Genomic DNA, 25,240 nt, shown 5'->3' with positions numbered 1-25,240 from the left:
CACCTTTAATCCTTAATGTCTGCTGTAATAATCACACCATCACTACTAAGCCTTTACAATTGTTGAGCTATTTTAGTTCAGAGTACCGGAAGCAAGAGATGTGGCTTTCCTGAAAGGAATAAACATAGCCACCTCATCAAATGCCCAAGCACCCTGTGAGTTAAGTAGGGAAGGGGTGTGCCCCATTTTACAGATAGGAAAGCAATGCTCTATTTGCCTGAAGTCTCCTTGTTGTGAGTGGGTGGGCCAGGACACAAATGCTTCCACGTCCCTTCCCGCTATTCCTTTCCTTTGAGACACCTGTTCTTCCTTTCGTCTGTCTCCTAACTGAGTTCCTTTGTGTTCACTAAAAGTCCCCCTTCCTCTAAGCAGCCTGTTCTGATTCCCTGATTTGCTCCACAAACCCTTCTCTTCCCTGACCTTTGATAGCATCCACTTCTGCATGTGGCGAGGAAGTCCAGGGTGGCTACCTTGGGTGGATATCTCATCTCTCAGCCTGACTGTGAACTTCTTGCGGTGGAGGGGTGGACCCCTGTCTTGGAGGAATCTTAGCACAAGGCTGGGCTTGGAGGAGGTCCTCAATCCTAATGCGTTGACTTGGGATTTGATTTGGCAGGATTGGGCCCATACCCATCGGAATACATTCTGGGCTGTGTCAATTCCCAGTAGGGCAGAAGTGCTTGAGAAGAAGACCTGCCACCACTGGGGAATCCCTGGCATGTGTGCTGGCTAAAGCAGCCTGTGTGGTGCCTGGATATGTCAGGAGGCACTGGGAACATAGGTCAACGTTGGTGTAGTCTCGGGGCAGGGCAGTGTATTAGTCAGCCTAGGGGCCTTGCTATGCTTATAGTGTGTTCTTAAACACACTTAAACACACCATAAAGAAATCCCTGGCTGGGCGTGGTGGCTCACACCTGTAATCCCAGTACTTCAGGAGGCTGAGGCGGGCAGATTACTTGAGGTCAGGAGTTCGAGACCAGCCTGACCAACATGGTGAAACCCCGTCTCTACTAAAAATACAAAAAATTAGCTGGGCATGGTGGCGGGTGCCTGTAATCCCAGCTACTCAGGAGGCTGAGGCAGGAGAATTGCTTGAACCCAGGAGGCGGAGGTTGTAGTAAGCTGAGATCTGGTCACTGCACTCCAGCCTGGATGATAGAGCAAGATTCTGTCTCACACACACAGACACACAGACACACAGACACACACACACACACACACACAAAAGAAAGAAAGAAATCCCTGAGACTCAGTAATTTATAAAGAAAAGACATTTATTTTGGCTCACAGTTCTGCAGGCTGTACTGGCATGGCACCAATATTTGCTCAGCTTCTGGTGAGGGCCTCAGGAAGCTTACAGTAAAGGCGGAAGGTGAAGGGGGAGCAGCATATCACATGGCGAGAAAGAGGGGAGAGGTCTCAGACTCTTTTAAACAACCACATCTATGTGAATTGAGTGAGAACTCACTCATTACCAAGCGGATGGTGCTGAGCCATTCATGAAGGATCCTCTCTCATGATCCAAATACTTCCCACCAGGCCCCACTTCCAACACTGGTAATTACATTTCAACATGAGACTTGGAGGGGACGAGCATCCAAACCATACCAGACGGTGAGACAGGAGACCTTTGTGTGTCCAAGCTGCACTGGTCTGAAGATATAACTAGGTCCCTGGACTTTTTCTCCCTTAATTGGAGAATTCCTAATGTTCCATGGTCAGCCTGATTGACCAGTGACTGACCGATCCTGAGAGAAGAGATAAAAAACAGACATACAACTTTCTCCATAGACAAATCTCAACACTTTATTCATCCTGTGGCAGCGAGAAGGGGACATGGCCCCAAGATAGCCAATCAGGTGAGGTGGCTGGAGCGTGTGCTATCTATCCAGATAGTACATACAGACTGATCATGCAGAAACAGGAAGGGAAGCAATAAGTTAAAAGCCACATAAGTTATGAAAAAATAATATATACTTTATATATCTTGTATCCCTACTGAGGATTTGCTCCCTTGGAAACCAATGAAGAGCCTGAGGAAAAGCACCAATCAGCACCCTCTTTTGGGACTTCGGGGATGAGAATATCTGAGTTCCCATAGCCGGAGAGTCAGTAACCCGCCAGTGCTCTCCACAGGCCTGGAGGGCCTTGAGGCCTGGGATGGGCCCAGACCTCTGGCCAGCATGTCCTGGAAAATGAGATGAATGAATCTAATGCAGTCTAGAAGAGGAGGTGAGGCGAGGGGCAGGGAGGGGAGATGAGAGAGAAGGCGGGAAGGAAGCTGTGCAGTGGGAGGCTGGTGCCACTGGGATGCCTCTGCAAGCCTCAGCATTGAGAGCCAAGAGGGGGAGACAGGAGTATGCCTGCCGGCACCCCCGTCTTCTGGTGGAATGTGGAATTTTCCTCTCTGGTAGAGCCCTTGTAAGGCTGTCATTCGGGCCCCACAGCTGGACCTCAAGGGCTTCGAAGCTCCCCGACTTGCCTGGACTGTGCCTTCTTGCTGGCCGGCCAGAGGCAGGGGAAATGGGCATGGAGGGAGGAGGGGGGCAGAGTGAGAAGAAAGGAGGAGCTCTAACTCCATCGGGGTGGGGAGTTCCTGGGCTCTTCCATGAATGCCAAGGAGGGGAGGGCAAGGCTATTTGGCCCAATGGAGAGGAGAACAGAGGCCCTGAGAAGTGAGATTCTTGGGAAGTAGACCTGGGGCTCCATGGCAGGGGTGGGACCAGGGGTCTCCAGGGCTAGGTGCACCAAAACCAGGTGTTTAGGCTGGGAACAACCTGGGCTGGGGGCAGAGAGCTCAGATCCCAGGCTGGTAGGACCCCAGTATGGCAGGGAGGTGAAAGGAAGATCTAATGCTCCTGCCTAATCTCAAGCTGCCATCTGGCTTCCACTCCCAGGGAGTTGATTATGGCAAGAATAGCTTCTGGAGAAGGTGCTAGGAGCTGGTTGGGGGCAGCCCGTCCGGTTCTGACTGTGGCCTACTGGGAGGGACCCATAGGAGGAGGGGGGGGTGCAGGTGTTTGGGCTGATCTCTGGGGCCTAGGCTTAGGTCCCCAACACCCAGGACCCCTCCTCCCTTCACTCTGTAATACTGTCAGGTCTCTGGGGAGCCCAAGGAGCATGGGAAAGCCAAGAGGGTCTTCAGCAGCCAGCCTTCCCAGGAACTCCAGATACAGGACAGGGCCCACACCGTCCTCCTCAGCTCCTGCCCGTAGGTGGATGAGCTGGTCCCAGTCTCAGTTCTGAGGCAGAGGCAAGGCAAGGCTTGAGATAGGAGTCAAGGTCAAGGATTGGGCAAGAGTCAGAAGGGCCTTGGCAGAGTCCAATGCTGGAGGAGGGGCCTCAGAGGAGCAAGGAGGTGGAGACAAAACTGACCCCTAATTCCAGCTCACCCATCAGGAAAACCTCTGGCCAGAAGGTTGGAAGGACGGGACTGTGAGATACTGATACGGAGCGGAGTGGCTCTGAGCAGCTGCTGATGCTCCTCTCCCACCCTGGCAGCCCACAAAACAGCGGTCAGTTTTGAAGCCCCCCTCTCAGTTCAGTATCAGATTTTGCCTCTCCTCCCAACCTAGAGGCTCCAAGCTGCTTTCTTCAGTCTAGCTTAAGTCCCTTCTGCTGCAGCGGAGTTCCCTGGGGTTCCTGGGGTCCCGTCGCCTCACTCTGAGACCTCCGACTCCTGTGAGAAGTACTTCTCTGACATTTCGGTGATTTTGATCACGGGGCCTTTGCTGCCCTTCTTCTTTCGGGAGGGGGCCTTGGAGAGGCCTGACCTGGAGGCAGCTACAGGGAACATAAGGGGTAGGGGAGGGAAGGGGCTGGAGGTTTGGGAGCCACTTAAAATGATGCCTTTAGGATCATGATCCCCTACACCCTCACCCCCACCCCACCATGGGTTCTCAGGGCAAGAGGACTCACCGGTTTTGCACCTGGACTGCACAGCGCTGACCACAGTGGCTGAGGGCAAGTCCATCCTGGGGGTGAGGGATGGGGGGTGGCAGAGGGATATGATGGGATGTGAAGAGAGCCTGTGGCTTAAACTGCCCTGGGGGCTGGCAAGTGGAGGGTAGTTCTTGGTGGTCACTCCCAGCCCTGGGGTTGTTCTGTTGTGTGGCCCTGGCTAGCCAGCTTGTCCTCTCTGGACCTCTGGCCCCTCTCCATGGCATAAATGGCTAATAGCACTGAGCACTGAGTTTTGACAGGCATTTGCATGCATAATCACATGAATCATCCCTGCCACAGGTGAACCATGTTTATGATCAGCCCACTTTCCAGATGGGAAAACAGGATGAAATGAACTGGGCCAAGGTCCCAGTTTGTAAGTGACTGAGTCAGGACTTAACTAGGGCTGCGAGGCTCACTGTATCATGTTGGAAAGGAGAACTGACTTTGTGTAGGCCTGGGCCTCCAGCCCTCCTTCCCCTCCAGCCTTTCCTCACCAGCCCTGGCTCTCACCTGCCCTCCTCGCCCTCCACCAGCTTCCTGTAGGTGGCGATCTCAATGTCCAGGGCCAGCTTGACATTCATCAGCTCCTGGTACTTGCGCAGCTGCCGCGCCATGTCCTGCTTGGCCTGCTGCAGGGCGGCCTCCAGCTGGGCCAGCTTGGTCTTGGCGTCCTGGAAGGCCAGCTCACCCTGCTCCTCAGCTGCCTTGATGTTCTCCTCCAGTTTCAGGCACTGCAGCCAGGAGGACAGAGGGAAAGGGCCTGTGAGCAGGGGAAGGAGGAGCAGGCCAGGGCCAGGAGTCATCTCTGTCCTTGGTGGGGTTGGGTGTGGGGAGCTGGACTGAGCAATGGCATTTCTGGATGAGGTAACTGGTTGCCATGCAGCAAGAGGGAGTTCAGTTCGACCCGAAGAGGCACCTTCCCAAGGCCAGCAGAGAGCACCACAAGCCACTAAAGGAGCCTGTCCTGGCTGTCCTTATGAGGCAGCACCTGTCCTGAAGGTTTGCCCTGACTGGAAGCTGGGACTTAAGCCTCTACTCCCTCTTCTCTGTGTAGTTGGTGGGGGGCTCCCGGGAGGGAGTGGGCTCTGGGTGTGCGTGGTGCGGGGGTTTTCTAACGTTCCAGCAGCCTTGATCAGTTTATAGAGTATTTTTGTATGTAGAGCTCACACGATCCTCATAATTACTTTAGGAGGCTGTACTATTATCCCATTTGACAGATGAGGAAACTGAGGCACAGAGGTGCTAAGCGACTCACCCAGGGTCATTTAGCACACATGACTGTGTCTCCCTGCTCTCCTCCCCACCCCCAGGCATGTCCCCCAGATACTCACATGGCTCTTGACAGAGAGGATCTGGGACCGCAGCTTCTGGATGCGTACATTGAGGTCCGCGATCTCGCTGCGGCTGCTCTGGAGGCTGCTCCCATACTCGGCTGAGCGGGCGACCTGCTCCTCCAGCTGGAGGTACGTGGAGGTCGCAGTGAGGGGCGGCTCAGTGCCATTCCCAGCACCTGTTACCCGCCTCTGCTTTTTCTTGCACCCCCCAGTCCCATCTCCAACTCTGCAGCCCACCACGCCACGCCAGGCTCCCTCTGCTTCCCCTACCACCTCACTTTCTAGGTGGCCTCCTCCTGGCTGCCCTAGCTGAGCCCCATGCCCACATCTGGCCTGGCATTGCTGATAACAGCACCACCTCGAACTCCTGGAGGGCACAGACCAGCTTCTGTGGTCTCCCCCTGCCCGCCCGCCCCTGTTCTTCTCCATTCCTCTCTCATAGACTCTCAGGACAGAGAGCTGCAGGCAACCTCAGCCATCACCAGTCTAGCCCTTCCTGCTACCCTGAGAGCTGTCCAGGCTGCTTCTCCTGCCCTGCATGGTCAGCCCCACCTGGCTCCGAGAGTATGCCTCGGCCTCCTCCAGGCTGCGAGCCGCGACGGCGTCATACTGGGCCTTCACCTCCTCCACGATGCCGCTCAGGTCGATGTGGCAGCGGCTGTCCATGCCAACAGTCACCGACACGTCCTTCACCTGTGCTGCCAGATCCTTCAGCTCCTGGCCGGGCACAGGTGTGGGGGCTCAGGGCTGGTGGGGAGGGCACAAGGACCCTCAGTCCCACACAGTCCCTTTGTCCCCGGGGTGAGCATGGAGTGGAGCTGCTCCCTTCCTGTCCCTCTGGAGAGATGATGGAAGACGGAATGCCTCCCTACTATGTCTCCCTAGCCAGGACTCTCGGAAGGCAGCTCACTGCCCACTGCTCACCCACCCACGGTCCTCCCCTCTGAGTGGAGGGCAGGCTGGGACTGTAGGTTCTAAAAGCTACCTCGCAAGCTTCCCCACTGCCTGCCCTGCTGCCCTCTCTCCAGGAGGGATAGCCTCCTCCTGGCTGATGGGAAAGGGCCCGAGAAGTCAGGCTCTGGGGCTGAGTTGGGCCCCTCTGTTCACTGTTTCATTATCCCTGTGCTGTGGGGTGCAGCTCTGCCTCTCCCACTGGGCAAGGAGCTCCCTGTGAGCCTGGCAGAGCCGTGTTCATCTCTGAGTCCCTGTGTCTGGGAAAGGAGTGCCTCAGTTCATTTGGTAAATGTTGGGAGGGAAGAAAGTGAGTGACCAGGGTTGGGGAGGGCTGGAGGCTGACAAACCTGTACTCCCCTTTCCCCCGCCACTGAAAGCCAACAGCCTGTGAGGGGCCTGGGCGCAGCTTCCGGTGCTGACTTCAGGGTCCCCCTGGAGACTCACTGTCCGCTCCCTCTCTAGCCAAGGGACATTGCCTGGGCGACCACAATATTTTCACCATCTCCTCCCTATCCCTGGAGACTTCTGGAAATGGTAAAACCCACCATTCCCCGAGGAATTCCCTACAGGTTGGACTGTGTGCTGAGCGCTTTCCACACATCCTCACCAGGCTGGCATTGCTGCAGCCCCAGAGGAGGAAACTGAGGCACAAAGATGTTGTGGAGACAGTGGTGAGTGGCAGGGTGGGCCACAGAGCCCCTGCTGCTGTTGCTGCTGTGACACTCCTTTAGCGTGTGGAGACAAGGGGCTGACACCTTTTTCATTGTCTTTCTGGCCCCAGAGCAGCTTTCTCTCCTGCCCACAGCCTTGCAGCTTTCTAGCCAGAATGCTCAGGGGTGTGTAGGGAGGCAGGTGGGACCAGGGATCTCTAGAGGCTGCAAAGGGCCCTGGGTTGCTTACCCTGGAGATGCTGAAAAGGGTAGGGCCTCCCTGTGGGAAGGAGGAGCAAGGGGAGTCAACCGAGCATTGTGTCGAGTGAGTTGATGGCAGGGAGGGGGCCAGACAGGAGGTGGGTGTTGGGCACAGACACATCATGCTCCTTCTGGCATTTACAGTCCACCCTGACCCCTATTTCAATCATCAAATTTCAGTCAGCGTTCCCATTTTGCTGACCGCCTTGTAATTTTTTAAACGTGTTTGTTTGACTCAAGATCCAAACAAGGCCTGTATACTGCAGTTGGTCCATGTGTCTCTAGGTCTCTTGTAATCTCCATTTCTCTCTTTTTTGTTCTTTGCCATTGCTCTTATTGAACACACCGGCTGTCTGCCTTGCGGAGTCCCCACACCTGGGTTTGATTGTTGTACCCTGTGCCAATGTTCAATATGCTCTTCCAGCCCCAATATTTCCTGAAAACTGGCTGGTACACCCGGATGCCTGCTGGCATCCAGGCTCAGCTTTTTAGCTCCTGACTGTGTTCTGATCCTGGTTCCTAACTCTGGGCTCCCTCCTGATCCTCTGTCCCTCTTTCTGCTCAGAGAGTTTGTGCTGAGGCCTTTGGTTTCTGTCTCAGGCAGAGGCTGGACTTCTGAACGGTAGACAACAGGGATGAGGGGCCAGCTAGGGCTGTGGGGGCAGCCGCAAAGGCCTGTCTGGGAACTGACTCTGCCCTCCAGTACCTCGTGGTGACAAGGATGGTGGGGAAGTGGCAGGCATTCGGAAGCCCCTCTGGGGGACAGCCTGTCTCTGCCCTGGAGCTGGCAGGACCCTGAGCTCAGTGGCCAGCTGCCCTTGCCTGTCTCCTGCTGGGGGTTTTGGTTGATCTTCAAATGAAAATATAAATCTCTGGGAAAAGCAGGCTGATGGCCCGACCCGTGCCAGAATAAGATCAATTGTTACCATAGTCCCACCTCTCCTGCCCCAGTCACTAGCCGACATTTCCCATGTGGCACCAGCACCCTGGCTAGGGCTTGGCTGGGCACAGTTTCAGAGGTGCAGCTTTGAGGCTGTTTTGGTTGACACATTGTGGGCATCAGTGGGGGTGGGGGGCCCTAGACAGAGCCCTCCAGTGTGCTTCTCTACACGAGGGCCTAACTTGGCATTCATTATGGCCCCAGGAAAGACCAGCGCACTGTGAGGACGCACTACAGTAGGACTTCCCAGTTAGGGTGAAAAGACTGGTCAGACATTTTCTGGAACGAGGCAGGCTAAGCAGGAGCTTGGTAAACAAAAGCAGGAAATGGAGCATTCAGAACACCCACAGACCTGTTCGTACACGCAGGCCCCTGCCGGGCTGCAGAGAGTATGACAATGCTGGCTTGTGTGGTGTGGAGGTGCCCCATGGGATGGGCCCCCTGGAGAGCACGTGAGCCTCCAAATGGTTGAGAATTAAGCCGAAGTACAGTTTAGGGCTTCCCTTAGGAGGCTGCTGTGCGTGTGAGCACCCTCACTGTGTTCCCCACGTCAGGGTAGATCGTGACTCTTATGGAGTAACAGTGTTGGAGAGTAAAATGTAGCGCTAATGGCTCTGCACACTGAATACCATCACTTCTTTTTTTTTTTTTTTTGAGATGGAGTTTCACTCTTGTTGCCCAGGCTGCAGTGCAATGGTGCAATCTTGGCTCACTGCAACCTCTGCCTCCTGGGTTAAAGCAGTTCTCCTGCCTCAGCCTCCCAAGTAGCTGGGATTATAGGCATGCACCACCATGCCCAGCTAATTTTGTATTTTTAGTAGAGACAGGGTTTTACCATGTTGGTCAGGCTGGTCTTGAACTCTTGACTTCAGGTGATCCACCCGCCTCGGCCTCCCAAAGTGTTGGGATTACAGGCGTGAGCCACTGCGCCCGGCCAATCCCTTTTTATTAGTTGAGTAACCCTGGTCAAGTTTTTAAATGTGTCTAAGCCTTGGTTTTCTCATCTGTAAAATGGATCTAATTATAGAGCTGAAAACAGCTAATGTTTATTGAATGCGTACCATGTGTCAGTTACTGTTCTAAGTATTTTAGGACATGTTAACAAAACAAATCCTCACAACAGCCCAGTGAGGTAGATGCTATTATTGTCCCCATTTTATAGATGGGGAAATTGAGGCATATAGAGATAAAATAGCCTGCTCCAGTTCCCACAGTTACTGAGCCAGGATTCAAATCCCAGCTGTTCAAAATCTGTGCTGTCTTAATTATTATCCCTACTTCATAGGGTTGTCGTGAGGGTTAACTGAGATTAAGACTGGAAAGTACTTAGCACAGTGTCTGGAATATATTAGGTGCTCACTAAACAGTAGTTAAGGATTCTCTATTATGGTAATTGGTAATAGTGATAAAGCTGGGACGAAGTGTCCAGAGGCAGAGCAGCCTAGTCTTGGGGCAGCCTCCATGCAAAAATTTAGGCAGCACTGGCTTCTCTCTGCAGGGATGGGCCTCCCTCGAGGTGTGCCTGGCTGCAGGGGGTTGTCAGCAGATTCCACAGCTAATCTCCCTGGAGCCAGAGTGTAGGGGTGGGGTAGGTGGCATTCCAACTGGATGCAGCCAGGCCCAAACACACTTGGGAGCTGTACTGTGTCTCAGAAACTGTGGGGGACCCTTCCAGCCTGTGCACCCGGAGGAGAGAGGCAGAGGGTTTGCAGCAGATGAGGTCTGAGCAGATCATGGCCATGAACCCCTGCTCAGTTGGCTGGGAAGGGCTTTTCAGAATGTATCCTGGCCGTGTGTGTGTGTGCACACGTGTATGTGCACACACACATGTGTTTTGGAGAGAGGAGAGGGCTGTTTTCTGGGACACAGGTGTGGGCCTATATTTCTGATCTGGTGTCTGCTCCAAAGCTGAAACTAGAGTATCGGGGCCTCCTGGGCCACTCGTATTCTGCCAGGTTTTTCTTCCACCTGAGGCAGACGTGGCTGGCACAGTCTTTGCTCAGAGCTGCTCTGTCCAATGAGGTAGATGTTGAAATAATTATATTTTGGATATATTGGGCTAAACAAAATATATTATTAAAATTATTTTTTCTGTTATTTTAAAATGTGGCAACTAGAAAACTTAAAATTACATATGCAGTTCACATTTCTATCAGACAACACTGAGTTAGACACCCTCTGGTGTGGGGAGTATTTTTGGCAAAGAGTCAGCATTGCCCTCTTAGCCTGCAGCAGTGTATGGAGAGAAAGGCAAACCTCCAATTTCAACCCCATCTTTTTGCTCCCAAAAGTAATAATAACTGCTGTTGTGCCCTGGCCCCTACTGCCTTCACCACAGGCCCTTCTCCATGGCAGGCTCAGGATAGCACAACCACACCTGAAACCCGCTGTGTGCCGCCCTGCCCCAGTGCCCACTGGAGGCTGCCTGTCACACTCAGAATGAGGTCCAAGTCATGAGCCAACCCTGTGAGGTGCTCTCTGACCCAAGGCTCCCACCCTGCCCCGTGTGCTCTGACCAGAGGCTTCTTTCTTTTCCTTTAATTGCCAGGCTCCCTCCTGCCTTAGGGGCTTTGCATAGCAATTCTGTGCCATCTCCAGTCTCCACTGGGCTGGATCTCTGCCACTCTTGGGGAGGGTACCACCTCTGAGAGGCCCTGCCCATGGGCTCTGAGGCTCTCCACTCCCTCTAGCTCCAGTGCAGCACCCGGTTTCTTTGCATCCCAGAATCTGTCACCCTGCAAAGCCATCTTGTCCAGATATTTGCTGACTTGCTTATGACTTCTCTCAGCTAATTCATGCCCTCCTTGAGAGAAGGGAGCTTGCCCAGGCTGTGGTATCAGTGCCTGGCACTTGGTAGGCATGCAATAAACATTTGTTAAATGAATGAGTGGGCTGAGTCCTTCTCACAGCCCTATGAGGCTGGTCGTGTTACACTTTCCATGCTGCGGATAAGGACACTAAGGTACAGAGAGGAGAAATGACTTGCCTAAAGTCACAGAAATAGTAAAAAAAAAAAAAAAAAAAAGGCCAAGTTGGGATTGGGGCCCAAGGACTGCAAAATCCAAAGGGAACCTACAGGCCTGGCTACTGGGGCAGGGGCCAAGAAGTCTTGTGGGGTACGACTGGGCAATGCTCAGGAATATCACTGGTTATGCCCAGCCTTCTTCCAGTTATGTCTCTACAGCTGCAGGGCCTGCATCCTGGCTTAGAGCTTGAGCTCTGAGCTTGCCGAGACATCAGTGAGCACGTGGAGAAACGCTGGGCTCGGGTTTCAGAATCTGCACTCCACCTAGGCTCGGCAGAATCTGCACCCACCCATGGGCTCAGCCTCTCAGAGGTGGTACGAGTGGGTGGAGGCCCAAGGATGGCAGAGATCCAGCCCAGTGGAGATGTGAGATGGTCCTGCTGATGCCTGCCTGGGCTGCACAAGCCCACAGTGAGCCTGGGCAGATGGGCCCCTAGCCCAATTCCCACCCAGCCAGTGGGCATGGTGCCCTGGTCAGCCCCACAGCACTTGGCCTGGCTGTGGGGGGATTTGCTTGGGCCAGGAAGCTTTTCAGGGCTGTGGGGAGAGCAGACTGCCTTGGAGGGCTGCCTTCCTGCTGCTCCCAAGGATTTGCTGTTCTCTCTGCTATGCTACATCTCGTGGCCACAAACAAGACTCAGTTCCACGGAGGCCCCAGCTGGAGGCTGGGACTGCCGGAAAGGAGTGTGGCCCATGACAGGGCCATGAGGCCCGGTCTTCCTTTCCACAGGATGCAGCCATGAAGCTGTGGTCAGCAGATCACAGGGCCATTTTAGCAGAATCTGTAAGTTGTGGTGGTGACTTTGATCTTGGCTTTGACCTTAGCCGCACTGCCATAGCTTGGCACCAGCAGTGTGCAGCACTTAGGTGGTCAAGCCCTGTTATCCCCAACAGTGGTGCTGCCTGCTCCTAGCTGAACTGAAGACCTCTGTGGAAGGAACTTTAGCCCAGGAGTGTCACCCCTGAACCTCCCCATCCCTGAAAGAAGCAGTGTGGAGAGGAGGACTCATATCCTGAAGGGTGCCTGGGGGTCAGCAGCTGGCATGGAGGAGCGGTGTCCCGAAGCCGGCGGCCGTGCCCATCTGATGGCTGTGCTGACACATGCTACGCTGTTCTGGGCCCTTGTACACTAGGCCCCACTGAGGACTTAGGAAACAAATGCAAATGTTTCCATTGTCTCCATTTACTAGGTCATTAGCCAAACACTGGGAAGAGGGAAAGGCAGGCCTATCACAGTTAGCACTGTGGGTGCTGTGGTTTAGGCTGCAGGAATTAGAGAGAGAGATCAGTTCAGTCAGAATGCTCGTTCCAGGCCCCTGGGTTCCATGCTCCTGAGGCCAGCCTCCTGACCCTTGTCTGAGGCACCTGGTCGCCCACATGCCCTCAGTACTCTAGCACACAAAGATATAGTTCTTCCAGAAAGGGTGGCCTTTGGGGAACTGGCCCATGTTCCATGAGATGAATGGCCAGGGGTCATGCAGGGTTATTGACATAATCACAGGAAGGGGTTTAGGAAATTATTATGCTGGGGCTGGAAATTGTAAGTGACTGTTGGAGTCTCCATGCCCCACTGAATGGCTGTGCTTCCCCTGAGTCCTTTACCCATGGACCAGCCAGCTCTGGGCTTGGCAGGACACTGGCCCCATCTCACTCACCTGCTCGTAGATGGTTTTCATCAACTCCACGAAGCTCTGCAGGCTTTTTAACTTGGTTTCCAGTTCAGTCCGACGAAGACACTCTGCATCCAGGTCCTGGGGTTGGGAGCAGTGGTGAGTGGTGGGAGAGGGAATGGAGGGTCCCCGGGCAGGAGTGGGCTGGGGGGACTGCCTCATGGGTGAGAGTGGGGGTGATTCCAGAGGAGATCTGGCTCAGGGCCTCGAAAAAGGAGCTGGATGGGGATGGGGGTATCTCCCTGTCTGTCTGTTGGTCCTGGGACTTAAGCCTCTGAGGGCTTTGATTGGGCATAAAGGAGAATAGGATATCTGGAGGGAAAGAAGGCCCAGGGCCCATGAGGAAGGAGCCCCTGGGGCAGGCTGGGCAGGCTACCTTCTTCAGCTGGACAAAGGTGAACTCCATGTCTGTGCGCTTGGAGATCTCATCCTCATACCTGGGAGGGAGAGAGGTGTTGCTCAGCTGGATGTGGTAGGGGCGTGGGCCTGGTGAACTCCCCTTGGTTGGGGCTCAGGGTCTCTGCTATCCCACTTGGGGTCTCTTTGCCAGTTAGAGAAAAGCAGCCCATCCTTCTCCCTCTTGCATCTTCTATGACAAGTCCTCTCTCTCTCTCTCCCCCCAACCTCCCGGCATTGGTTTCCAGTTCCTCACTCCCTCCTGATGACCCCGTCCTCTCCCAGCTGCTTCTGTCCTTTCCTGGCCCTGCTCCACACCCAACCCTCTCCAGGAGGCCTCCCTGATTGGGCAGCCCCTCACCCTGGCACTTTGTCCCCTCATCTTTACCCGACCTCCTTCCCTGACAATCTCAGGTTCAATCAAGTCCGCTGGGAGCATCCTGCTCACACCTCACCTCTCCCACCTCCATGCCTTCCCTGCAGCCCCAGCCACCTCCCCTCTGCTTTGTGAGCCGGTAGGACACTAACCCATTGTGTTCCCTCCAAAGGGAGGATGGGAAGAGTGTGAACTTTGCTGTCAGCTGGACCCCCAGTGTGTTTTTGGGCAAGTTGCATCACCCCTCCTCCCTTGGCTTCCTGCCTCTAAGGGGTATGCGTGTGCCCACGTGTACAGGGGGCTGACAAAACCTACTCCTGATGCAGTGACAGCCAGCTATAGGCCGCATAGGCCATACTCAACAAAGCACAATAACGCTTTTCTCGGTTTGGACTTCTTACTCGCTCCCACCTTGTGTTTGGAACAAGGACATCACTGGATGGGGAGGACGGGACCCCCAGATCCCTGGCCCGACCCTCTTCCTCCAGTCAAGACATTTGTCTTAGTCCCCGGGGTGGGTGTCTGCTGGCTCCAGACTTCTTGCTGGCCCCAGTGGTCGTGGGGATTCACCAGCTTCTGTTTTTTTCCCTCCTATTCGGGAAATGCCTGAATCACAGGCAGCTCTAATTACAGCCGCCTGCCTACCTCAGGCCCTGGCCTCCCAGCAGGGCCGCGTCACTCATCACCCATTGAGCTGGCTGTATCTGGCACCCCTCATGCCTTCTTTCCCACCAGCCCACCCGAGGAGCTGGGGGGTGTGGACCCAACGGCAGGACACGTGGGTTTCTGGTCTCAGTGTGCCAGGGGCCCACACCCTCCCTGGCCACTGCCTTGGCTGCTAAGAGTCTGTTCGGGGCTCTGATGGTATAGGTCCTGGGGGCGGGGCAGAGGAGCAGGCTGGGGAGAACGTTCTGCTGTCTAGGCATTCCCAGAGAGAACTAAATGGGACTTGAGTGGGGAATGACAAGTGCTGAGTTCTTCACCTGCACTCTCTCCTGTGGCCCTCAGAGCACCCAGTTAGGGAAGTCCCATTAGTCTCATTTTATAGATGAGGAAATGGAGGCTCAAGAGAGGCCTGGGGGCTCCTGGAGCGTGCTGATGAAGCAAGGGGACTAGAGCCAGGCTACTTGGGCTGAAATCCTGGCTTCCTTGCTAACCAGCTGTGTCCTGGTGTGCGTTCCTGTGTGCCGCAGCCGTGATCACGTGATGCTGTAACAATTAAGTGGGGCAATTCACAGAGTGCTTGCAGCGGGGGCAGCACCTGCTGGGGCTCAGCCCCTCTGCTTTGGCCTCAGGAAGCCTCACAGCAGAGCACAGGCGGCTGTCTGCCACTCACCCTGCCTGGGGGAACATAAGCAGGGTGAGCTGAGGGAGACGAGTGGCCTGGCAGCTGCCCTGGGAAACCTCCCCTGGCAGAGAAGGACACCAGGAGTAAGGGGACTGGAGGGGCCGTCCTCACAGTATTCTGGCTAGGCCAGGTCTGCCTTGACCCTGGACCTCTAGGTGTGCTTTGTTGGTGGGGTGGGAGCAAGCCCTGAGCCCCAGGGGAGAGGACAGTGGGGAACATTGGGCTGAGGCTGGACGATGGGTTCCAGTCTGGAGCCAGTCCCCTTAAGGCCAACACTGTTTCATCTCCAGGCTTTGTGCCAGTTAGAAAAAAGCCCCCTTCCTCACGGGCTGTTTGACCTTGTACCAGCCTGCATGGTCTGCTGCTTGGCTGGATTTCAACCCCTATCCACCGCCTGAATCATGCACTCTTGTGCAGCACACAGTTTGCACAGCTGTATGTGGCATCTCTGAGTCACTTGCTGTGTGGCCTTGGGCAAGTTGCTTCCCCTTGCTGGGCCTCTGTTTTGTCCTTAGGAAACAGGAGGGGTAGACTGCTGATCCTTGGGGTTTCTGCTACCTCAAAGCCTTCGGAAGTCTCCATCCCCATAGAGGCTTAGGTCCGCTATTCCACTCCCAATCCTCTGCCAGTCTGTCAGCCACCAATTCCCAAACCCATTCTCAGGCCTTTTTTAGCTTGTCACACCTGCACCGCCCCCCGCCAACTTGTTTATTTCTGGGAGTGAGGCTGATCTCATCGGCTCCGTAGAGACAGGGCACAGCCCTTCCCTACTGGGGCTTGGCCTGGCATCTCCTGGCTCCTGGGGGCCCTAGGCTCTGCACAGCCAGGCTGTAGCTCCCCTGGCTCTGGCCTGAAGACTGAGAAGCCCTCCAGCTAGGCTGTTTGCCCAGTCTCTCCTTCCCAACTCGGGTGGGTTCCCTACCCAGAGAGAGGAAGAGAGGCTCAGCCTAAGCAGTACAGTCAGGTAGCAGGCGGATAGAAATCAGGCGGCAGGCCAAATGAGGGGGTTGAGCCAGATTAAAACAACAGGTAGTGTGTGTATAGGACTTCCAGTTACAAAGTGCTTCCATGGACGTGATCTGGCGGAGCTCGTGGGAGCAGCCTTACCCAGTGGCTGGCTGGGGTTAGGGATGGGACTTAGCATGCAAGGCTGTGTAGCTGAGGACAAGCCCTGTCCTCTCTGGGTCTGTTTCCTTCCCTGTAAAAGGAGGATCCAGGACTTCCTCTAACTCTGGCATGCTCTGATCCTTTGAGGGCCAAAGATCTACTAGGGATCAGGGAAGTGGGTCACAGATTCTAGTGAACTGCCCTGACTGCCGGGTCATGGTCAGGTGCTGGGAAGCTGGACCTCTCGGGACGGGTGGTCAGCTGCCCTGTGTGTTTTCCTAGGCCTGGGAGGGCAGGGCTGGGGAGAGGCGTTGGGTAAACTCAGCCTCTGGAATCTAGACAGAGCTGTCTGAGTCCAGACAGCTCAGGTCTCTGGACTCCCGGATGGGACAGGTGCTCTCCACCCTCCAGCCTGCCTGGTCAGCTGCTCTGGAGGTTGTAGGTCTCACCTCAGATTGGCAGGGTTTGGGGCTGGGTCCTAAACCAGGAGGGGAGGCCAGGGGTTCAGCCTGCCCTGTCCTCACCTCACCCTGGCTGGAGACCCAGGAGGTGGGTGCAGGGGCACAGCCGCTCTCCTCTGCCTCAGACTCCTTGTTGCTGAAGCCCTGCCCACTACCTGACCAGAGAGGGTCACCTCTCTTCTAAGCAGCCCATGTGACCAGCCTTCCCCTTTAGACTGGCCAACTCAGTTCAGCAAATCTGTGTCAAAGACCTGCTGTGTGCTGAGAACTTCAGCCTTCTAAGGATAGAAAAGCTGCCATTTATAACTGCCAGTCACCGTGCCACACTCTCAACTTCCTCCTTAGGTTAGATACCTACCTTAGGTTGGCATCGACTATAATCATTCCCACTTCGCACAGGAAGTAACTGAGGTTCAGATATTAAGCCACTTACTGGAGGTCATAAAGCTAGTGACGGGGGAGGGTGAAGATTAAACCTCATCCTGGTCTAATGCCCAAGCGGGGGCCCATAAATGCTCGAATATACTGCCCAGCAGCTGTCTGTCTGTCTGCCCACCCCACTCAGTTGTAAAGGCACCTTGCATACTGGGGCTGTTTTCCTTATCTGTCTGATTCCGAGTCTACCTTGATGTCCGGCGTGCATTGCTTCTCTATTCAAATAAAACCCACCCTTTCCATGCCCTGCCTGCTTCCCTGTGGCTTTCCTCTCCTTTCCAGCCCAATCCAGATCAAACTCTAAAGCCACATCTAAAGCAGAAACCCATCTGTTCTAGTTAGTGACATAATTTCCCATTGCCAGAGCAATGTGTGGGCAAGAGCAAGTGTGTCCACAGGTGCAAGGGGCGGCTGCTCCAGGCAGGGGTGTGGGTTATGATGATGCCCAAGGGCCAGCAGGCGCAGGGGTTCGCTGGGAGCCAGCACACGATTCACTTTGTTGTAAGGGTCGCTATTAGGGAGGGGGCGGCTGTAGGTTCACAGCCATATCCTCAGTATTTAGAATATTGCCTGGCGCATACCAGTCCCTCAATAAACGTCTCAGGTATAGAAATGTTCCAGAACATCTTCCCTCTTTCTCTGGCTTAAATGCCTCCCGTCTTAGCACAGCTTGTTCCCAGCCCTCAGGCCTTGCTCATGGCTCCCATGGAGCTCTATGTACCTGATTCGAAACTCCTCGACCTTCTCCAGCACCTGCAGCAGGTTGGCCTCCAGCTGCCCCCGCTCCTGGCTCACTTTGCGCAGCTCCTCTTGCAGTCGGCCCTGGTATTCCTCATAGAGATGCCCGAGGTCGAAGACGGCTGAGTCCTGGCCCTGCAGGAAGCTCCAGCGTGTCTCCAGCAGCTGGTTGCGCTGTTCCAGGGCTTGCACCTGGGAGGGCAGGAGGGCGGTGAATGGGTCAGGTGTGGACCAGTCGGGGGCTGAGGCCCCGGGCTGACCAGCAAGAGCCCGCAGGGGACTCCCTGGGAAGTGGCAGCTCATCTGTGCACACCACCCAGGGCCCTCACTCAGCAGAACGCACCTCCAATGACTGATTGTTAAAACTGAAGATGGTAAGATAAGGACAGGATCAGAGCAAGGTGGAGCCAATTAGCAAAGGTTTCCAGGCGAGGGCAGGGCAGGGCTGGCAGAGGAAGGGGGGTTGAGGGTGTGAGAGTGCCAAGCATGCGACAGGCTCTCCGTGTCTGCCTGGGGCTGGGGCGGGGGATCCCAGGGAACATGGGGTGTCATCTGCCCCCTTCCCGCCATGACAAGGGTGGTCTCATCTTGTCTTGGAAACTCAGCAGGGTAGGGCCTGGTTAGTACTGTGGTTAAGTGCTCATCCTCTCAACGACGCAGCCTCTCTGAACCTCAGTTTCCCCAGCTAGAAGTTAGGAGTGATAACACCTATCTGAGTGGTCCTCTCCTTTCCTCCACCCTGTCCAGCCCAGCTCAGCCTGGGGCTCTCCCTGCCTGCTCCCCACCCTGCCTGTCCTCTCTACTCTCCTTCCCATCACCAGGCCTCTGCTCTCCCCATCGTTTCTTCCAGCTCCCTCCTGCAGGAAGTCCTCTGTGCCTCATGTTGAAAGACTCCCCTCTTCCCTCTGGCACCGAGGCCCTCAGTTTAGCTGCTCCTCCTTTGTCCTGACCACCACTCTCCCCATGAGACTGCGGGGACACCTGGGGATGTGCTTTGGGATGGGAACAACAGTGAGTGCTCATGTGGCTCCTGCTGTGTGCCAGGCCTTGCTCTACATGCTTGACCCATGAAATCCTGCAGCACCCCCATGGTTGGGTACTATTATAAGCTGCATTTTACAGATGAGGAAACCAGAGGTGATGGAACTCGCCCAAGGTCACAAAATTAGCAAGTGGCAGAGCCAGGCCTGGAATACTTTGGGTTTAGAACCTTTTAACCACTGTGACACATGCCTCCTGTATGTTGCTGGAGTCACTGTGGGCCCTGGGATCCCGGCTACCCTTTGTGGGCTGGCTTCTGCCTCCAGTTAAGGACAGTTTTGCCTTGCAGTGAAACCCTGGAAGGGCTCTGAGCCCTGCTGCGCCTCTCAAATTCTGCCTCCCATATGCCTCTTGCTGGCAGGGTCCTGCACAGTCGTCTCCTTCCTTCAACCCAGTCCAGCCCAGCTCAGCCTGGGGCTCCTCCTGCCTCCCTCCTCCCCACCCATGCCTGTCCTCTCTACTCTCCTTCCCATCACCAGGCCCTCCCCTCCTCCCCATTTGTTCTTCCAGCTCCCTCCTGCAGGAAGCCCTCCATGACTCATATCTTGAAAGGCCCCCAGTTTACCTGTTTCCCATTTGTCCAGACCCACCACTTTCCCCATCACACTGGGAGCCATCTGCTCCCCCTTGGGGCCTCTACTCCCTTGGTGCCAGGGATAGGCCATGAGGGTAGGCCAGGAGGTTGGAAGCCTGGCTGGGGCCTGGCTCCTGTCAGTGTGGGTTGTTTGTCATGAGGATGTTGTGATAACCAGCCCAGTGAGGCTCCCTATGGTCACAGGTGAGTAGCTGGGCCTTCTCCTGCCACTGCCGGTGCTGCTGGCCCAGGCTCCCAGAATCGTAGCCTGAAAAAGCTGCCAGCAGCCTTTTGGATCAGCTGGGCTGGGTCCTTCATTTACAGAGGAGGCAATGGAGGCCAGGGGTGTCAAGTGACTTCTTCAGGGTCACAAAGCAACTTGGTGGTCCAGCTTCCCAGACAGCCCCATCTGACAGCCACTGCCTACTCTGCACCTTCGTGGGCTCCCGAAGGGTCAGGTGGGGCCAGCCCCTCTCTCTCTGCTCTGCTTCTTCAGGGTGTCCTTGTTTTCTCCGAAGTGCTCTGACGATCCTTCGACATTCACAACAGACAATGCCAGCGGGAATACTGGATGATGGCGTTTGACGGTGTTTGTGGGCTGCCATTCCCCTGCGTATCTGTACTGGTAGATTCTGCTTGAAGCCAACCTTAATCCTGCTCTCTGCTGTACTCACAGCCAAACAGGTTCAGTAGGGATGGAGGTCAAGAGGGTTTCTGCCCTGCCTTGTGTGTGTGAGAGGGAGCGTTGGGGGGGCAGGTATCTGTTCACCCCACCTTGCCTCCGTTTTGACAAGCAGGAGCTCCATGTTTACACTGAGGGTGGAGTGAGAGGAGAGATGTGAGGCTCCTTCCTCCACCCATAAGCAGCAGATAAATCTTCACACCAGGAAGTTCTTCCTACTGTCTAACCTCAATTCCCTATGCTTCAGCACTAGCTCGCTGGAACATAGTGTGTGTTTGGCCAGCCAGTCCAGCTAGAAGGCATTTGTGGTCTCAGGGGATTAGGGACAGCCCCCTGTTTTCTGCTGCCCTTAGGGGAGTCTCTGGTTGTCTCTGTGGGCGGGGATGGAAACTCATCCTCCACCTGGGACCTTCCTTGCAGAAAGGCTCCTCCCTCTCGGAACAAAGACCTAGGGAGGGCTGATAATCCTGGTGCCCTGAGAGGTGCCAGGTTAATTGCTCCAACCCAGGGGGACTGTCGAGTCTTCACCTCTGATTCCTCCTCTCTGCTCTGCCTGGCCCTCTGCCCTTAGATCATACAGTAGCAGCTGTAGCAGGGACCTCTCCATTTTACAGATGAAGAAACTGAAGCCCAGTTGACAAGTAGGGCCAGGTTGGGGCTGAGGTTAGGGGAGAGACATGTTTTGTAGGGAAACCGAGCAGTCTAAGCTGGAACTCCTGGAGGGAGACAGGCCGGACATCTTAGAGGCTGCAGGTCCCCAGCTTATAGGGGAGTGCCTCTGGGCCACACAGGTAGTGTTCCTCAGCGGGGGCCGTTGAATCCCCGGGCTTCAGCCAGACCTTGGCTTTGGCCAGGGAGCCTCACAGACTCATCAGGAGTGGCTGGTTTGTGCTTTTCTGCATATAGGCAGGGGGATGCCTGACTTCAGTTCTTCCAGAGGTCACACAGGCCTCGGTGAAGACATTGTCTCCATCCCTCTGTCTCCGGGCATTTTACCACTGCTCATGGGTTCCCTCTCTACAGCCTCCCCAGGATGACCTCAGGCAGTCCTGCCTCTTGCCTCCCTCTCCATCCGCTCTGTTGTCCATGTGTGCGTGAAGGCAAGAAGCCCAGCCAGCAGCCTCTGCTGGAGGTCGGCCTTGCTCCCTCCCTGCCTCCCCTGGCCTCTCCTGCTGCTGCTGCTGCTTCTCCTCATCCCCCTTCATCTCATGACTGTGACCTTACCAGTCATTCCACTGGGATGAGCTCAGGGCCACTGGCAGAGCAAAGCAGAGCAGAGCAGAGCAGAGGAATCTGGGGCACAGAGAGGGTAAATGACTTGCCCAGGAAAATGCAGCCAGCAAGTTGAAGAAACCACACTGCTCCAGGGCCTCTGCCACCTCCTGAGAGTTTCTGCTCCTCCTCATTGCTCCCAGGTTCTTCTCAGTTCCTCAGAGGGCCCCCACCCCTCTCCTCTCTTTGCCCAGAGCCCCTACCCACTGATCATGGCATCTCACCCCGGGCCTTTCTCTGTGTCCATACATTGCTCAACAGCCCTGCGTTGAACCCCCTGCCCACTGAGTCCCTTCACTCCTCTATCCGGCAGGGAGCCTCTCCCCACCTCCTCTCCAGGCTCCTGCCTGGAAGGGGCTAACTGGATTCTAGCTGCTCCCTGGGCCAGGCTCATTTATTTCATTTTTTATTTAACAGTTATAATGCACTTAACATGTACCGGGTATGTTCTAACTGCTTTTCAAAAATTCTCCCATGTGATTCTGATGAGCCCATTAACCTAATGTGTGCTGAGGCACAGAAAGATTAAATAATCTACCCGAGATAACACAACTGGTCAGTGGTGGACTGGGATTTAAAGCCGGCAATGCTACTCCAGATTTTACATCTTAACCGCTGCCTGCTTCCGTCTGGGCCCTCACAGCCTCCACAAGGAGGCAAGGAGGGTGGGGCTAATAGATCTTCTTCATAGAGTTGAAGGGTCAGCTGGGGCCCCTTGGGGCAGAGCTCCTGCAACCAGGGCCCCCAAAGAGTCGGTACCCACAGCTCCCTGTGTCCCACCCTGAAGGGCACCCCATCTCAAGGTCAAGGTTGGGAGGCTCCAATTCTGCTAAAGAACTTCAAGGGCATTGCCCTGGTCTCTGGGCACAGGACCCCAACCCCGAGGGCCTCCTCCCTGGGCTTACATCCCCCCACCCCCATAGCAGTGGCACAGGGTGATATCAGTGCTGGTGTTTGAGGGAGAAAAATCACCCATTTGAGCCAAATTACATAGCTCAGTGAGGCATTCCTTCTAAAGGATTAAACTGGGTTTGGTGAGGAGGTGGCTCTGTAGAGACCTGCCTCCCCAGGGCAGCTGGGTTGCTCTTAGAGGGAGAACCAGCCCAGCAATGCAGGACTCTGTGCAGCTAGGGCTGGGGGAAGGGATGTTCTGCCTCAGTGGACAGTGGTCCTTCCCCTCTGGGTACCCAGGGGTACCCCAGGTGTGGATGATGAAACTCTGGTCTAGGCACATGAATGGAAGAGGGAAAGAAAAGATTCCCACCACAGAGACCACTGACTTCGTGTCTCAACAGACTTGAGTTCAAATCCAAACTACCATTTGTTGGTTGTGTGACCTTGGGGAAGGCAGTTAGCCTTGCTGGTCCTCAGTTTCCTCATCTGCACAGTTAGGAAAATAACAACCACTGCAGGGTAGCCGTGTGGCTTGAATGTCATTGCATTTGCAAAGTTCCTCCAGAGGGTGAGGCACAAGTAGATGCTCAATACATGTTACTTTCTTCCCTCTGCCCCTCTCTGTGAGCTCCCACTTCATGGGAGAGACCAGCAACATGCAGTGGAACACAGAATCAGAGGCCAAGAGCAGACAAGGACGGAGCCAGGGGCTGAAGGCAGGACCTCTGGTTTACTGGGAGGGTCAGAAATGTACAGTTTGCCTTATCTGTGAAATGGACTTCTCCCATTTCTCCCCAGGATGACCTCAGGCAGTCCTGCCTCTTGCCTCCCTCTCCATCCGCTCTGTTGTCCATGTGTGCGTGAAGGCAAGAAGCCCAGCCAGCAGCCTCTGCTGGAGGTCGGCCTTGCTCCCTCCCTGCCTCCTCTGGCCTCTCCTTTCCCAGAAGAAATTCCCAGAAGAAAATTGTCTTCTCCCATAAGGTTGTTGAGAGAAATACAGATAAACATGAAAAGCATCAGCACAGTGCCTGGCACATAGTAAGCAATTAACTGATGGCAGCTGGTACTGTCATGATTATTCTTGAGGGTGCAGGAGGGTGCAAGTCAGGAGGAGTTTCTTGGAGAAGATGAGTAAAGAACAGATTTGGGAAGTGGATAGGACTTCCTTGGGAGCTCCCTTGCCCTGGGAGCAGAGATGGACATGAGTACCCCAGACCTGTTGCAGGCCATGGACAGTGGAGTCTGGGAAGTGGGGTTGTGATGCCGAGGCCACACTCCCTGCAGTCAGGCGGGATGCAGGGTGCAGGAAGGCCCAGCTGGCTACCCTGTTCTGACTTGAGGCATCGTCCCCTGCATTCCTATCTCCTGACACCCGAGCTGCACCCTCACTTGCGGCAGTCTGGGCAGCAGCCCCACACGCCCCGTCCATCCTGCTGGCTTTTCTGACTGGGGCAGCTGAGAGAGATGCTGTGGGACCAGAGGCTTGAGGGATAAACAGGAGCGTGGAGCCTGGGAGGCCATCTCCCCTGTCTACCTGCCTCAGAGTAGGACTGCAGAGTACATCTCCATCAGCCATTCCTGCAAGAGGGCACCCCTAGGTGCACACTAGGTGGTCCTTCCCAGTCCCTGTCTAGGTGGTGGGTGACCCCAGGTCATGTAGCATGTTGTTATCAAGACATGCCTCAAAGGCCATCCTGGGGTCCCTTTCTCCCCACATGCCAGGATGGATCAGGGACTTCCCTCCCCCAGCCTCTGCTCAGAGCTAGGCTGCCGGGTTAGCAGTGCCATCTCCCCATTGGCTGGGTGCAGGGGTGGGGCGCGGTGATCGATGCTCAGGGAAACACAGAGCTCGGCTTCCTGCCCGGGCCTGGCAGCCCTTCATGTTTGGGACCCCCTACTTGTGCTCACCTTGCCAATCAGGGAGGCAAATTTATCATTGAGGGCCTTCATCTCCTCCTTCTCCTGGTTCTTCTGTTGCTGGACAGCGGGGTCCAATTTGAGGTCCAGGGGCACCAGCAGGCTGGGGTTCACAGTCACCTTGGAGATAGTGCCAGCTGACAAGCAGCCTGTGAGGCTGCGGGAGCTGAAGCCCAGCCCAGGGGCCCCGCAGGTGTCCCATCCAGAGGTTCCAGGCCGGGGGCTGCCCACCGGGGTCACCTCACAGCTGCTGAGGCTGCTGAAGCCAACCACGCAGGAGCGGCAGGCCATGGCGCCCCCGGCCGGAAGCAGGAGGGCCTGGGGGCTGAGTGAGTAAGCCTGGGAGTGCAGCGGGTGGCGGGCTCTGGTTGCTCTGGTCACAGCTGGGGCAGGCTGGGGACTGAGGAGCAGACACCTGTCGCACAGTGCTCATTAGCTGCAGGAGGGCGGGACGCCTCCCAGCCTGACCAACCTGTTGGATGATGTGGTGCTCCCGCCCCTCCCCCAGCAGCATGTACGTCTCCCTCCCCACAGGGATCTGCATTGCTTAGGGGGCTGGTCCACAGCCCCCTGTCCCCAAGAGAGCAGGCCTAGCTCTGGGGAGGGGGCCAAGGCTGGGCTGGCCGGGTGGGTTGGGGGTGGGGAGTTCGCAAAAGGAAGGCCATTCAAGGAGGAAGGAGAGAAGAGAGATCGCCTCACCGCAGACCTCACTGCATACCTGAAGGCTGACGTATCTGGGCTCACATACTTCTGGAAAAGATGAGGCAAGCATAGGCCTTGAGCTCCTGAGTGTAGGGCAGCTATCCTGGGCACGGTGCCAGCCTGGCACTGGAAAACAGCACTTATGATTTATTTTCTAGCTGCCAAGAGTCTCCCTGGCTTATCTTCCCCCTTCCTTCTGCCCCCTCTCCCTTCCTTCCTTCCTTCACTTTAACTGGCATTGACTGAGGACCTACTATGTACACCCCACTGTCTCAGAGGCTGGGAGGACATAGATGGTCAAGGCCAAGGAGCTCTCAGCATTGGAAATGTGAGACCTGGTTCAAGACTCAGCTGGACTGCTTACCACTCATGTGATCTCAGGCACGTTACTTGACTTTTGTCTTCGTTTGTAAAGTGGGGATGAAAACACCCATCTCACGGGAGATAGCATGTACAAAGCACATGGTAGAGGACAAGGGACAAAGTTGGCCTTAATCAATGGTGCTACCTTCCAGGCG

At 55.3% G+C, this 25,240-nt stretch overlaps 1 protein-coding gene and 1 long non-coding RNA gene across 4 annotated transcripts; one reads left to right on the top strand and one right to left on the bottom strand.

Annotated features, from left to right (window-relative positions):
* Positions 1 to 1,784: 1,784 nt before the first annotated feature.
* On the bottom strand, positions 1,785 to 24,527 carry KRT80 (keratin 80). Of its 3 annotated transcripts, none has more exons than XM_033222005.1 (9): positions 24,012 to 24,525; positions 17,624 to 17,832; positions 13,156 to 13,216; positions 12,765 to 12,860; positions 5,832 to 5,996; positions 5,277 to 5,402; positions 4,456 to 4,676; positions 3,919 to 3,974; positions 1,785 to 3,818 (listed from the first exon to the last, which is right to left on the bottom strand). In XM_033222005.1, the coding sequence occupies exons 1-9, from the start codon at positions 24,309 to 24,311 to the stop codon at positions 3,784 to 3,786; spliced, it is 1,269 nt and encodes a 422-aa protein (XP_033077896.1). In that variant the 5' UTR covers positions 24,312 to 24,525; the 3' UTR covers positions 1,785 to 3,783. The 3 variants fall into 3 exon arrangements, with proteins under 3 accessions (XP_033077896.1, XP_033077895.1, XP_033077894.1); XM_033222004.1 differs by having other exon boundaries at positions 1,785 to 3,783; positions 24,012 to 24,524; XM_033222003.1 differs by lacking the exon at positions 3,919 to 3,974 and having other exon boundaries at positions 1,785 to 3,783; positions 24,012 to 24,527.
* On the top strand, positions 4,673 to 8,052 carry LOC117090096. Its single transcript, XR_004439891.1, has 3 exons — positions 4,673 to 4,944; positions 5,256 to 5,408; positions 5,722 to 8,052. It is a non-coding gene; the product is annotated as an uncharacterized LOC117090096 (long non-coding RNA).
* Positions 24,528 to 25,240: the final 713 nt, after the last annotated feature.

The sequence above is a fragment of the Trachypithecus francoisi genome, unplaced genomic scaffold (assembly GCF_009764315.1).
Source record: "Trachypithecus francoisi isolate TF-2019V2 unplaced genomic scaffold, Tfra_2.0 Lachesis_group11, whole genome shotgun sequence".
NCBI classification, from domain to species: domain Eukaryota; kingdom Metazoa; phylum Chordata; class Mammalia; order Primates; family Cercopithecidae; genus Trachypithecus; species Trachypithecus francoisi.
The sequence above is the reverse complement of the archived record's forward strand: the minus strand, read 5'-3'. Positions and strand labels throughout refer to the sequence as shown.